The following is a 13851-nucleotide window of genomic DNA, read 5'->3' on the forward strand; positions in this document are numbered from 1 at the left end:
CCAGAGCGTCTCTATTTGTTGAGGTGGCTAAGGTGGTTTAACATCTGCCAAACGCTGCTCAGCATGTTTTATGAGTCTGTGGTGGCCAGTGCTATCCTCTGTGCTGCTGCATGCTGCAGCAGACTGAGGGTTGCAGACACAAACAAACTGATCCACAAAGCCAGTAACGTGGTGGGATGGAGCTGGACTCTCTGACAGTGGTGTCGGAGAGGAGAATGTTGTCCATAATTAAGACAATACTGAAAAATGCCTCCCACCCGCTTCACAACCTGCTGATGAGCCACAGGAGGACTTTTAGAGACGGACTGATACCACCTCAATGCTCCACTGAACCACACAGGAAATCATTCCTACCTGTGGCCATCACACTGTACAACTCCTCCATATAGCAGCAACATCCACTGTCATACATTTACACTCTGCACTACATTCTACTGTCTATCATACTGATGTACATAGTACTCTCTGGCAGGATTGATCCTGGATCTGTTTATATAGATATTGTTACTAATCTGTCATTTTTCTTATTGTGATTTTTATCTTTATCTTATCTTTTCTTATTTGGCATGAAGCGACTGTGTGCACACAATTTCCTACATCATTAATAAAGTATTCTGATTTTGATTACAATTTGAAACAATAAATAAATATGAAATACTTTTTTACAGTGGTTTGAGAGAAATGTATTGTTTTACTAAATAAATTATTTATTTATTTATTTGATACTGTTCATTAATATTTATTTGATATGATCTGATTTATTTTTCCTGTTTATTTGTTACAATATGGACAAAAAGAAGCCGGAACCTGCCAATCCTCCAGCCAAATGGGGGCAGTAGAGGGCAGCAGAGCGCCTTCTGCGCCTGTCGGCCGAAGAAGAAGAAGACAGTTTGGCGAGTCGACCGGCATCTGCATCATCACGTTATTGGGCCGCATGACAGACGTGCGCCTATCACAGCATACAGGAAAATAAAAACAGCCTGGATTATATAGAAGTTATTTATTTAAGAAAGTCACAGTGGACGTAAAAACATGCCGAAGAAACAGAAAGAGGAAGCGGAGTGGGTGGACGATGGTGACACTCCGGCAGCAGGTGAGATAACGTTACTGTCAGAAGCTAGGAAGCTAAGCTAAAGCTACAGTAACCAACGAGACAACAGTTAAACCAAACTCGGGATTTTTCTCGTTCCTTATCCCAACTCTTCACGTAGCTTCAATAATCTGTGACCTGATTGGATCATTGATTAATCTCTCTGAGTTATTCATTTTGGGCCAAATTAAAGTTACCGAGCAGCTTAATCGTAAATAATCACTGATAGAGTTTTTATGTATGAAGTTGAGGATCTGCTAGCATATGGTGGTCTTAGGGACATATCACTCTCACGTGTTTAAAAACGACCTGGTTTATAAAACATGAACACGGATTAAATATGGGATCGTGACGAGATGATTTCAGATTTATATGTACACGTTGACACGTGTTTGACATCATTATTAAATATATCTTTATAGATGACCGTTACACGTACAGCTCCAGAAACCGCTGAGTGAAGCACAGTAAACACTGGACACATGCTTCCAGCAAATTCTACAGTCAGCACTTCACTTTGAGTAGCTGGCTTCATTCAGATGCTGGCATGTTAACTATACAGTTTAGATTTTTACCTGCAGGAGTAGCGACAGGTGTGTGAGGAAGACTGCAGTCAGATGAACGAGGACAGGATTTAACACCAAACTGGGACGATGCTGGGTCTGCATCATTAACCCTCTAAAATCTATGTTTATATGTCTGGAAACAACAAACACAACCAACGAGCAGTGTGTTTTTCCATAAAATATATTTTATTTACAAAACTTAAAGGGACTTAAGAGAATATGAGAAATCAAAGAAATGAGGACAAAAAGTAAAGAAACTACCGTACCACAGAAGGCACAATATTTAGGAATGCCATGATTACAGCTTTTCTTGACACCATTATTAATTGTGATGGGTGAAGGAGGCACTGTTTGAGGTGTGGCAGGCAGAGATGCCAAGCAGATAGACCACCATCTGTATTCTATGTTAATTCATTTCCCAAATGTTTACAACTTCATAAACACTCCAGATAGGTGTATCACCCCAAACTTAGCTTTGGTCCTTCATTTCAGCCGTTCCAAATGAGCTCTGCTGAGAACGGGAACCTGTCATTAGTGGTGAGGTCAGTGGCTGGATCCGCTACCGGTGGCCGTGGTTATTCCCTTCATGAGGTCAGAAAGGGAAAGATCCCAGACTCGCCCGTTCGAGCACACATTTGCTAAAAAGTAGAACCAGCAAGTGAGAAGGAGACAGACTTTTCTCATTTTTGAGCCTCATACACAGGCTATGAGGACACACATGACTGTTAGAAAACCTTTAGAAAGTGAGTTTTGCATAATATGGGACCTTTAATGTTTATTTATTTATATATTTTAAAGCCAATAAAATCTAGAACAAGGTAAAGTAACCAAAAAGTCTTGTTTCAACTACATCTCTGCTGTAAAAAAAGAAATCCTACATTTTAAGTCTGGATTTCTCTCAGAGAAAACAGATGGAAAAGGAAAAGGACTGTTACCTGGCCATGGAAGGCTTCTTTCTCGAAACGACATTATAAAAATTATTTAGAACATTTCTTTTCAACCTGAGTAGAGAATTTAGAAATTCAGGAAAAACATCTAGCTAGTTTTAACTTCCAGCTATCCTTGGTACATAAATAGTACGGGAACAGTGGAAATAAAGAAACAAGACTTATCTGGGTATCTGGAATTAAATATGGTCTCCTCTACAGGCCATTAAACACTGATGACTGAAAGGTGTCACACTCGTACCAAACAAAGCATCCACTGAAAGAGTTGGAGAATTTTCAGTTATTTTCCATCCATATAATAATAAAACGTTAAGTACATGAAGCCGTCACGTAGCTTTAAGTCCAACCAGAGTGACACAGAATTATAAAAATGACCTAACATTTCACCTCCATGTTACATTAGTTAATATTAACATCATTTAACACAGTTTCTGAACCTTTACCTTTGGTTTGCACTACAAAGCTGCCGGTTATCCTGCAGGTGGAGAAACATGTTGGATGTATTTCCTTTTTTATGTGATGCTGTACAGGCTGGTGAGCCGTCCTCCACAATCACAGCTGTCTCATTTTTTTCTAGAACCAAAGAAATTTGACTTTAATTCATTAGTTTGGAGGATTAACTCTTCCTCTGCTGTACTTTCCCACGAAAACACGGAAGGAAAACAAAGCAACACAAGCGGTAAAACGGAGGTTTAACTTTGTTTTCCTTCCTGATCTCATGCTGCGGTTCAGACGTGGAAAATGATTAATGAATCACTTAGTCACTATAACACTGTGATTAATTGTGAAGTTGAGTAATCGTTATGCTCCTAACCCTAAAATGAACTAAATATTTTCTTTTAACAGAAAAAACAGTGAAAAAGGGGAAGAAAAACAAAAAGGAGAAAAAGAGTGTAAGTACACACTTCTTATTAAACGTTTGATCCCAGTAACATGACGCGTCTCACTGCGTGTGTTGATGTTCTGCAGTTCTTCGAGGAACTTGCGACCGACAGCAAACCTGAGAAGGTGGATGAGACGACGCTTAAAGATACTCCAGCAAAACAGGTAAGTCGCCAGATCTCAGATCCACCCCCCTGTATTCCTTCTGTGTCCGAAGCGTTTCAAACCCGGTCATTTTGTTAGCTAGCAGGAAACCACAGCTAGCAGCCTCTGGTTTCCATCAGAAGGTGGAAAAATGCTTTAAATGTCCTGTTTTCTCTTACTGTGAGTAAATTCACATTGAACACACTAGAAAATGTAAATGATTAGCTCCTCCTAAAAGAAAACCACGTTACTTTCAGTGAAAACCAGCGGATAGCAGCCCAGTTCATCCAGGAAGTAGTCAAGTAGTCCTAAGGAACATGTAAGGTGGTCCTTGGAATTATTAAAGTAGTCCTGGGAATTAGTAAATAGAGATGCACCTATCCACTTTTTGGGTTTCTGATCCAATCCTGATATCTGAAATCTGGATAACAGCTGATATTGATATTTTCCAAAACCAAATGTATGGTATAATAAAAACAAAGGTATTTCATTTATAATTTAGCTTCTTTTTATCTTTTTGCTCCAAGAGAGTGTGTTGATATGGACGCAGGATGTATATGAATAAACTGGGAACACTAGATAGTCTGGCAGCGTAGCAGCAGACTGTGGTCTGCAGATCAGCTCAGAGGGCTCGTTTCTGCTGATCATAGAGGCCACTGTTCAATCTGGCCGGAACGTCTTCATAGAGCCGATTAGCAACAACTTTTAGTTCAGTTTGAAGAGCCTACAAACAGGGCTGTGCTAGTTTAAACTGCTCCAGAAGTTTATGTGCAATAATGAAAGCATCGCTAACGCTGCACTGTGAAATTAGCCCGTCATGACCAACAAACTGTAGCTACGAGCAAAACAGCCCAGGCTGGAGATTCCCACGTCTTCCTTCACCTTCTTCACGTGAGTCTCATTGTCACGCAAGATTACAGCATTTCACCTAGCAGACTTTTCCAGAATGATTCTTGACGGATAGACTGACTGGTCAGAATGATGAACTGGAGCAGCTTTCTGTGGGCTAGTCTCTTTTCACCTTGTCTGCTGGACGCTTCGAGAGCTCTACGGCACTATTTTCTTCTTAGCTGAACAACATTCTACCCTAGAAACCTGGAACCCTTGGCTGTACGCATATTTCAAGTTGCTGTCTTGCTTTTTTATGTTTCCAGACTAAAATATATGAAATTTGTGACATTCTAAAGTAGCAAAGGCAGCTCATTCCCCATCAGTGCAGTTATAGACAACGCTACATCTAAACTAGAAACTTGGCAAAAAACTAAATCATAAATAATTATTTATATAACCGAGTTCTAATTGAATTATTTCATGAATTGATTCTGCTTGAACATATTATGTTTAGCTTAAACCTGCTTAATACTTTTAATTTGTCAACACGAGACCATGAAAGGCTCCCTCCGTGTAGGGGAAAGGTGGATCTGGGAACTCAGCCTGATATCCGATCAGTGAATCACGTCAACATTGAGCCCAATACTGCCCAATAATCCTAGGAATGAGTAAAGTAATCCTAGGAATGAGTAAAGTAATCCTAGGATTGAGTAAAGTAGTCCTAGGAATGAGTAAAGTAATCTTAGGAATGAGTAAAGTAGTCCTAGGAGTGAGTAAAGAAGTCCTAGTAATAAGTAAAGTAATCCTAGTAATGAGTAAAGTAGTCCTAGGAATGTGTAAAGTAATCCTAGGAATGAGTAAAGTAATCCTAGGAATAAGTAAAGTAATCCTAGGAATGAGTAAAGTAGTCCTAGGAATGAGTAAAGTAGTCGTAGGAATGAGTAAAGTAATCCAAGGAATGAGTAAAGTAATCCTAGGAATGAGTAAAGTAATTTTAGGAATGAGTAAAGTAGTCCTTGGAATGAGTAAAGTAATCCTAGGAATGAGTAAAGTAATCCTAGGAATGAGTAAAGTAATCATAGGAATGAGTAAAGTAATCCATGGAATGAGTAAAGTAATCCTAGGAATGAGTAAAGTAATCCTAGGAATGAGTAAAGTAGTCCTAGGAATGAGTAAAGTAGTCCTAGTAATGAGTAAAGTAGTCCTAGGAATGAGTAAAGTAATCCTAGGAATGAGTAAAGTAATCCTTGGAATGAGTAATTTTAGGAATGAGTAAAGTAATCCTAGGAATGAGTAAAGTAATCCTAGGAATGAGTAAAGTAATCTTAGGAATGAGTAAAGTAATCCTAGGAATGTGTAAAGTAATCCTAGTAATAAGTAGTCCTAGGAATAAGTAAAGTAATCCTAGGAATGAGTAAAGTAATTTTAGGAATGAGTAAAGTAATCCTAGGAATGAGTAAAGTAATCCTAGGAATGAGTAAAGTAATCTTAGGAATGAGTAAAGTGGTCCTAGGAATGAGTAAAGTAATTTTAGGAATGAGTAAAGTAATCTTAGGAATGAGTAAGGTAATCTTAGGAATGAGTAAAGTAATCTTAGGAATGAGTAAAGTAGTCCTAGGAATGAGTAAAGTGATCCTAGGAATGAGTAAAGGAGTCCTGGGAATGAGTAAAGTAGTCCTAGGAATGAGTAAAGTAATCCTAGGAATGAGTAAAGTAATCCTAGGAATGAGTAAAGTAATCTTAGGAATGAGTAAAGTGGTCCTAGGAATGAGTAAAGTAATTTTAGGAATGAGTAAAGTAATCTTAGGAATGAGTAAGGTAATCTTAGGAATGAGTAAAGTAATCCTAGTAATAAGTAGTCCTAGGAATAAGTAAAGTAATCCTAGGAATGAGTAAAGTAATTTTAGGAATGAGTAAAGTAATCCTAGGAATGAGTAAAGTAATCCTAGGAATGAGTAAAGTAATCTTAGGAATGAGTAAAGTGGTCCTAGGAATGAGTAAAGTAATTTTAGGAATGAGTAAAGTAATCTTAGGAATGAGTAAGGTAATCTTAGGAATGAGTAAAGTAATCTTAGGAATGAGTAAAGTAGTCCTAGGAATGAGTAAAGTGATCCTAGGAATGAGTAAAGGAGTCCTGGGAATGAGTAAAGTAGTCCTAGGAATGAGTAAAGTAATCCTAGGAATGAGTAAAGTAATCCTAGGAATGAGTCAAGTAATCTTAGGAATGAGTAAAGTGGTCCTAGGAATGAGTAAAGTAATTTTAGGAATGAGTAAAGTAATCTTAGGAATGAGTAAGGTAATCTTAGGAATGAGTAAAGTAATCATAGGAATGAGTAAAGTAGTCCTAGGAATGAGTAAAGTAATCCTAGGAATGAGTAAAGTAATCCTAGGAATGAGTAAAGTAATCCTAGGAATGAGTAAAGTAATTTTAGGAATGAGTAAAGTAACCCTAGGAATGAGTAAAGTGATCATAGGAATGAGTAAAGTAATCCAAGGAATGAGTAAAGTAACCCTAGGAATGAGTAAAGTAATCGTAGGAATGAGTAAAGTAGTCCTAGGAATGAGTAAAGTAATCCTAGTAATGAGTAAAGTAGTCCTAGGAATGAGTAAAGTAATCCTAGGAATGAGTAAAGTAATCCTAGGAATGAGTAAAGTCATTTTAGGAATGAGTAAAGTAATCTTAGGAATGAGTAAAGTAGCCCTAGGAATGAGTAAAGTAATCCTAGGAATGAGTAAAGTAATCCTAGGAATGAGTAAAGTAATCCTAGGAATGAGTAAAGTAATCATAGGAATGAGTAAAGTAATCCTAGGAATGAGTAAAGTAGTCCTAGCAATGAGTAAAGTAATCCTAGGAATGAGTAAAGTAATCTTAGGAATGAGTAAAGTAGTCCTAGGAATGAGTAAAGTAATCCTAGGAATGAGTCAAGTAATCCTAGGAATGAGTAAAGTAGTCCTAGGAATGAGTAAAGTAATCCTAGGAATGAGTAAAGTAATCCTAGGAATGAGTAAAGTAATCCTAGGAATGAATCTGGTATCCCATGAGGAACTGTGTTACACTAGAAGGTAAAAAGTGAACCTGAGCAGGTTTCCAGGTGTTTAATGGAGGTGTAACGCAGGTAAATATGTCAGGAAGCCATCAGCCGATGATGATGATGGACACCTCTATCGATGGTCAGAGTCAGGAGGATCCAGGGCCCCACATTCACCTTAGAACCACCATGAGGGTCCAGAAAGACGTGAAGCCCAAGATAGTCTCTGATAGGAAGAGAATCCTTCACTATAAACCTCCTTCATCTCCATGGAAACCAGCAGGACCTTCATGGTTCATGTCAATCAAAGGCAGAGTCATAGGGGAACACGTTAGCAGAGTTTTTAGAGCTGGAATAAAACTTTTCACCACAAACAGCAATAGTAAGACCTGGTTTCTGGTTCTGGCTGCTCGCTCCACCGTGATGAGACGGACGTCTCTGGAACCAGCAGAGTCTCTGCTGTCATGTGACTCCTGGTTCGTTTTGTTAGCTTGTTTGAAGCAGAGAGATTAGTAGAAGCTCTAACTTTTTGGTCATATACTTGCTTGAACTGTTTGGATTAGATGCCACTGGTTACTAGAGTCTTTCAGCTGAGTTTCTCATTTTCATCTTGCTATGCTACTTGTTAGGATTGCTGCTTTCTGGTGTCTGCAAACATCTTCCGGACTGTAGTATCTCATCCCTGGTCTGTTGCTAGTAAAAATCTCTTCTGATGGATACTGATTATAAAAGAAAACCTGTCCAGTATATGAGGAGAAATGGCTTGAGAGAAAATCCTGCAGACCAGAGAAACAGTCCTGTGGGAAGAGGGAAGGTGGTTCCTGCTGTGTGACATGCTGGGACAGGATAACAGGCCTACAGATCCTCTGCCCTCACTTAGTTTTTGAAAATATTTTATCCACAGATCAGCTAAAGGGTAAGCGATTGATCACAATTTACCCCAAAGAGTTACACACTACCATCCTCTCTATCTCAGGAGCGCCGTGATCTAGAGGACTTTCAGCTTTAAATCAGCCCTGACTTCATCCGTCTCCAGTAAAGATAAAGCCGTAGTTGTTGTTTATACATTTAAACCTTTTTTCAGTCTGATTTGGTTTTGCTTCTCCCCCGTTAGATCAGACGGTGTCTGTCTGTGACATGTCCGTCTGCTTTTTAGCCCCAGAAAAAGAAGAAAGACCGGCGGAAAGACAAAAGGATGGATGCAGATGAGGAGGATGAGGATGTCATGCTGACACTGAAGAAGCTGTCGGTCCAAGCCAGTGATGAGGAAGAGGAGCCAGGTATGCTGTTTGATGATGTGCTGCTTTTCCTCAGGTGTTTGGTCATGATCTCAATGACTACTTCTTCTTTTGCCTCCACAGTTGTCCCCTCGGCTAAAGGAAACAAGAAGAAGGTTGGTCATCAGACGTTCTTCTTCTCTCTTCCTCTCATGTCGACATGTTAACACATCTCTGTTGTCCTTCAGGGTGGAAACATTTTTGCTGCTCTCAGCCAGGGTCAGAGTGATGAGGATGAGGAAGAGGAAGAGGATGAAGAAGACAAGCCTGTAAAAAAGGTGGGTTGCTGGAGGTCATATGAAAGTTTGACCATCATGGAGAGTGGTTCTGTCACATGACCTCTCTTGTCCCAGTCAAACTGAACCAGCAGATGTTGATCGGGAAGGCGGATCAGGAACGTTGAAGCGGATGATGTTTGGGAAGTGTCTGAGGAGCAGCAGCTCATAAACAAACAGATCTACTTTATCTTAAAGTTCTGGCCTCTCTCTGTCTTTAAAACAGGAGGTGGAGAAAGGCAATAAAAAAGAGAAATCCAAATCCAGGAAGGTGAAGGTGGGTGCTGCTGGGAGAGCTCCTCCATCTTTTCCCAGAACAGAATCAGACATCAGGACTCAAGTTCCTGTCAGATCCTGGTCTGACACTTTACAGAGCTGAGCCTCAGAGCCGGCAGATGTTGATGAAATGATTTGTTTCTCACTCGTCAGGGAGCGTCCGATGAAGAGGAGGAGGAGGCAGACATGGATGACCCTGAAGAGAAACCTGCGATGAAGACCAAGAAGCCTGAGGCCAAGTCCAAGGTGTGTACTGATATAAACCCACATCCAGGTTTTCCCTCTAAGCTCGATGTGACTGGACTGTTCCCAGTTTTCTGCAGTAACTGGAGCCTGCATGTGGATTCTGGTCCATCAGTGAGATGGTTGATATTTGCAGAACATCAGGTTTTTCTTCCTCATATGAGTTTCACCTGCTAGTCTGACTAATACCCCCACATGGAAACACTGATCCAAACCTCCATCTTTCTGCATCTTTTTGTTAGAAAAATATAAAAATCTTTTAAAATCAGTGACGTTGTGACTTCACCTGTCCAAACGTCTCTGCTCTGTTAGAAAGGAAAACCAGCCCAGCGCCCACACAGCGTGGACGATGATGAAGAGGAGGCTGAAGGTGACATGATGATGGTATGTTTTCCCTCTGACGGATCCTCTCTGCTCATGCTCAGTGTGTGATGATGTCATGCTGTGGTTGTGACCTTCAGAGTGCTGAAGATGTCATCGCAGAGCAGGCCAAAGAGAAGGAGGACCCGTACGCCAACCTCAGCAAGAAGGAGAAGAAGAAAGAAAAGAAAAAGGTGATTATCACGTAGGAATGTTCCCAGTTCTCCAGCTTCCCGACACCACGTCCTTAAAGTCCATTTGGATATAGGTTGTTCCAGAAAGATCAGAACTGAGACACTGTCCTCTGTGGATCTGGATCTGATCCTCTGTGGATGTGCTGTGGATCTGGTCCTCTGTGGATCTGGTCCTCTGTGGATCTGATCCTCTGTCGATCCGCTGTGGATCTGGTCCTCTGTGGATCTGGTCCTCTGTGGATCTGGTCCTCTGTGGATCTGCTGTGGATCTGATCCTCTGTGGATGTGCTGTGGATCTGGTCCTCTGTGGATCTGCTGTGGATCTGGTCCTCTGTGGATCTGATCCTCTGTGAATCCTCTGTGGATCTGGTCCTCTGTGGATCCGCTGTGGATCTGGTCCGCTTTCGATCTGGTCCTGATGTGGATCTGATCCTCTGTGGATCCGCTGTGGATCTGGTCCTCTGTGGATCTGCTGTGGATCTGGTCCTCTGTGGATCTGGTCCTCTGTGGATCTGATCCTCTGTGGATCCGCTGTGGATCTGGTCCTCTGTGGATCTGCTGTGGATCTGGTCCTCTGTGGATCTGGTCCTCTGTGGATCTGCTGTAGATCTGGTCCTCTGTGGATCTGCTGTGGATCTGATCCTCTGTGGATCCGCTGTGGATCTGGTCCGCTGTGGATCTGGTCCTGATGTGGATCTGATCCTCTGTGGATCCGCTGTGGATCTGGTCCTCTGTGGATCTGCTGTGGATCTGGTCCTCTGTGGATCCGCTGTGGATCTGGTCCGCTGTCGATCTGGTCCTGATGTGGATCTGATCCTCTGTGGATCCGCTGTGGATCTGGTCCTCTGTGGATCTGCTGTGGATCTGGTCCTCTGTGGATCTGGTCCTCTGTGGATCTGCTGTGGATCTGATCCTCTGTGGATCCTCTGTGGATCTGGTCCTCTGTGGATCTGCTGTGGATCTGGTCCTCTGTGGATCCGCTGTGGATCTGATCCGCTGTGGATCTGGTCCTATGTGGATCTGGTCCTATGTGGATCTGCTGTGGATCTGGTCCTCTGTGGATCTGCTGTGGATCTGGTCCTCTGTGGATCTGCTGTGGATCTGGTCCCCTGTGGATCTGCTGTGGATCTGCTGTGGATCTGGTCCGCTGTGGATCTGGTTCTCTGTGGATCTGGTCCTCTGTGGATCTGCTGCTGTGGTCCTCTGTGGATCTGCTGTGGATCTGGTCCGCTGTGGATCTGCTGTGGATCTGGTCCGCTGTGGATCTGCTGTGGATCTGGTCCTCTGTGGATCTGCTGTGGATCTGATCCTCTGTGGATCCGCTGTGGATCTGGTCCGCTGTGGATCTGCTGTGGATCTGGTCCGCTGTGGATCTGCTGTGGATCTGGTCCTCTGTGGATCTGCTGTGGATCTGATCCTCTGTGGATCCGCTGTGGATCTGGTCCGCTGTGGATCTGGTCCTGATGTGGATCTGATCCTCTGTGGATCCGCTGTGGATCTGGTCCTCTGTGGATCTGCTGTGGATCTGGTCCTCTGTGGATCCGCTGTGGATCTGGTCCGCTGTGGATCTGGTCCTGATGTGGATCTGATCCTCTGTGGATCCGCTGTGGATCTGGTCCTCTGTGGATCTGCTGTGGATCTGGTCCTCTGTGGATCAGCTGTGGATCTGGTCCTCTGTGGATCCGCTGTGGATCTGGTCCTGATGTGGATCTGATCCTCTGTGGATCCGCTGTGGATCTGGTCCTCTGTGGATCTGCTGTGGATCTGGTCCTCTGTGGATCAGCTGTGGATCTGGTCCTCTGTGGATCCGCTGTGGATCTGGTCCTCTGTGGATCCGCTGTGGATCTGGTCCTCTGTGGATCTGGTCCTATGTGGATCTGCTGTGGATCTGGTCCTCTGTGGATCCGCTGTGGATCTGGTCCTCTGTGGATCCGCTGTGGATCTGGTCCTCTGTGGATCTGGTCCTATGTGGATCTGCTGTGGATCTGGTCCTCTGTGGATCCGCTGTGGATCTGGTCCTCTGTGGATCCGCTGTGGATCTGGTCCTCTGTGGATCTGCTGTGGATCCGCTGTGGATCTGGTCCTCTGTGGATCTGGTCCTCTGTGGATCTGCTGTGGATCTGCTGTGGATCCGCTGTGGATCTGGTCCTATGTGGATCTGGTCCTCTGTGGATCCGCTGTGGATCTGGTCCTCTGTGGATCCGCTGTGGATCTGGTCCTCTGTGGATCCGCTGTGGATCTGGTCCTCTGTGTGGTGACGTGTTTCTGTGGGCATGTTCTTCAGAAGGAGTACGAGCGTCAGGTGGCCAGCGTCCGGGCCCAGAGCGCTCTGGAGGGAGATTTTTCCGTGTCTCAGGCTGAGATGTCGTCCAGACAGGCCATGCTGGAGAACGCCTCCGATATTAAGGTTACCACTTTTTATTCACCTTTGAAGTATTTTCTGTTTGTCCTTCAACGTATTTCTTTCATATGTGAAACCGTAATTCTGCAGGAGTGTTTTCATTCAGCCGTGGTGATCTGTGTGTTTTCTAGTTGGAGAGGTTCAGCATTTCTGCTCACGGCAAAGAGCTGTTTGTCAACGCCGACCTGCTGATCGTTGCAGGGAGAAGATACGGTTTGGTTGGACCAAATGGGTGAATATCGCTTTCTTATTTGCTGCTGTGAACATAGAACGTTTTGGTCCTGAAATTAGACCGAACCTGTCAAAGATGAGTAGAATATTAAGAAAATATAATCTTTATTGTATTTTATTCCACTGTGTGTGTTTCCTTTCAGTAAAGGAAAGACCACGTTACTGAAGCACATCGCTAACAGAGCTCTGAGTATTCCCCCCAACATCGATGTGCTGCTGTGTGAACAGGGTACGAGCTCTGCATCACCTCTCCGACTGCGGCCCTGCTGTGTTTACTTACTGACCGCTTCCTCCGTGTGTTTCCATCAGAGGTGGTGGCTGACGACACTCCGGCGGTGCAGGCGGTGCTGAAGGCCGACACGCGCCGGCTGAAGCTGCTGGAGGAGGAGAAGCAGCTGCAGGCTCGCTTGGAGAGGGGAGAGGACAGCGTGGCCGAGAGGCTGGAGAAGGTACGGCTCCCTTCGCTCGCATTGCTCTGTGCAGGTAAAGAGGCGGCATCGAGTGTTCATCTCAATGATTAATCAAGTTATTAAATACTAAGTACTTGAATCTAATTAAAGAGCATCAACTGTTGAACAGGGAGATAAAATGTCTGTTGTCATGATGAAATTACTGGTGTGGTTTTCTGAAAGTAAAACAAACTATTAATCTGGATGTAAAAAGAGAACAGAGCCAGTCTGAGTTTAATTTAAACAGGTTTTAAAGAAAATATCAATTCTTTAAATGAAGAACATCTATTAAAATGTTCGGTAACTTAGATATGACTTAATTTTGTGGAATATGAATAAGTTTTTGCTGGAAATTCTTTCATCTGTAGGATTTTTTTTACATGCAGCTGCAGTTGAGACTAATTATGTGAATAAAAACCACATTTTCTATAAATATTAACTATCAGGATGTTGATAACCATCGTTTCTACCTGATGTCCAGCAGTTTAACATCTGGTAGTTTCTTTACTCTGCTTCACATCCTGGATATAAAAGAACTGAACTGCTAATAAATAAATAATAATAAATTACAGACTGTTTTCTCAGCAGTGAAACAGAAATATAAATATTAGTTTACGATATTAGACAGACTGAAGCTGCTCTGATGAGCAGACAGC

The 13851-nt window shown here is 42.7% G+C and overlaps 1 protein-coding gene across 2 annotated transcripts in view; it reads left to right on the forward strand.

Annotated features, from left to right (window-relative positions):
* The first annotated feature begins 886 nt into the window (after positions 1-886).
* The window catches only part of abcf1 (ATP-binding cassette, sub-family F (GCN20), member 1), a 29396-nt gene continuing 16431 nt past the window's right edge, over positions 887-13851 (forward strand). The window contains exons 1-14 of one of the 2 annotated variants that reach the window (XM_042012259.1): positions 887-1093; positions 3450-3496; positions 3573-3650; positions 8646-8769; positions 8851-8882; positions 8955-9044; positions 9268-9318; positions 9471-9563; positions 9873-9944; positions 10022-10114; positions 12399-12521; positions 12647-12747; positions 12890-12975; positions 13056-13195. In XM_042012259.1, coding sequence (XP_041868193.1) covers positions 1033-1093; positions 3450-3496; positions 3573-3650; positions 8646-8769; positions 8851-8882; positions 8955-9044; positions 9268-9318; positions 9471-9563; positions 9873-9944; positions 10022-10114; positions 12399-12521; positions 12647-12747; positions 12890-12975; positions 13056-13195 — 1191 coding nt within the window. In that variant the 5' untranslated portion in view covers positions 887-1032. The remainder of the gene's footprint in view (positions 1094-3449; positions 3497-3572; positions 3651-8645; positions 8770-8850; positions 8883-8954; positions 9045-9267; positions 9319-9470; positions 9564-9872; positions 9945-10021; positions 10115-12398; positions 12522-12646; positions 12748-12889; positions 12976-13055; positions 13196-13851) is intronic. The other variant, XM_042012260.1, reaches the window with a different exon arrangement.

The sequence above is a fragment of the Melanotaenia boesemani genome, chromosome 17 (genome assembly GCF_017639745.1).
Source record: "Melanotaenia boesemani isolate fMelBoe1 chromosome 17, fMelBoe1.pri, whole genome shotgun sequence".
Lineage (NCBI taxonomy): Eukaryota > Metazoa > Chordata > Actinopteri > Atheriniformes > Melanotaeniidae > Melanotaenia > Melanotaenia boesemani.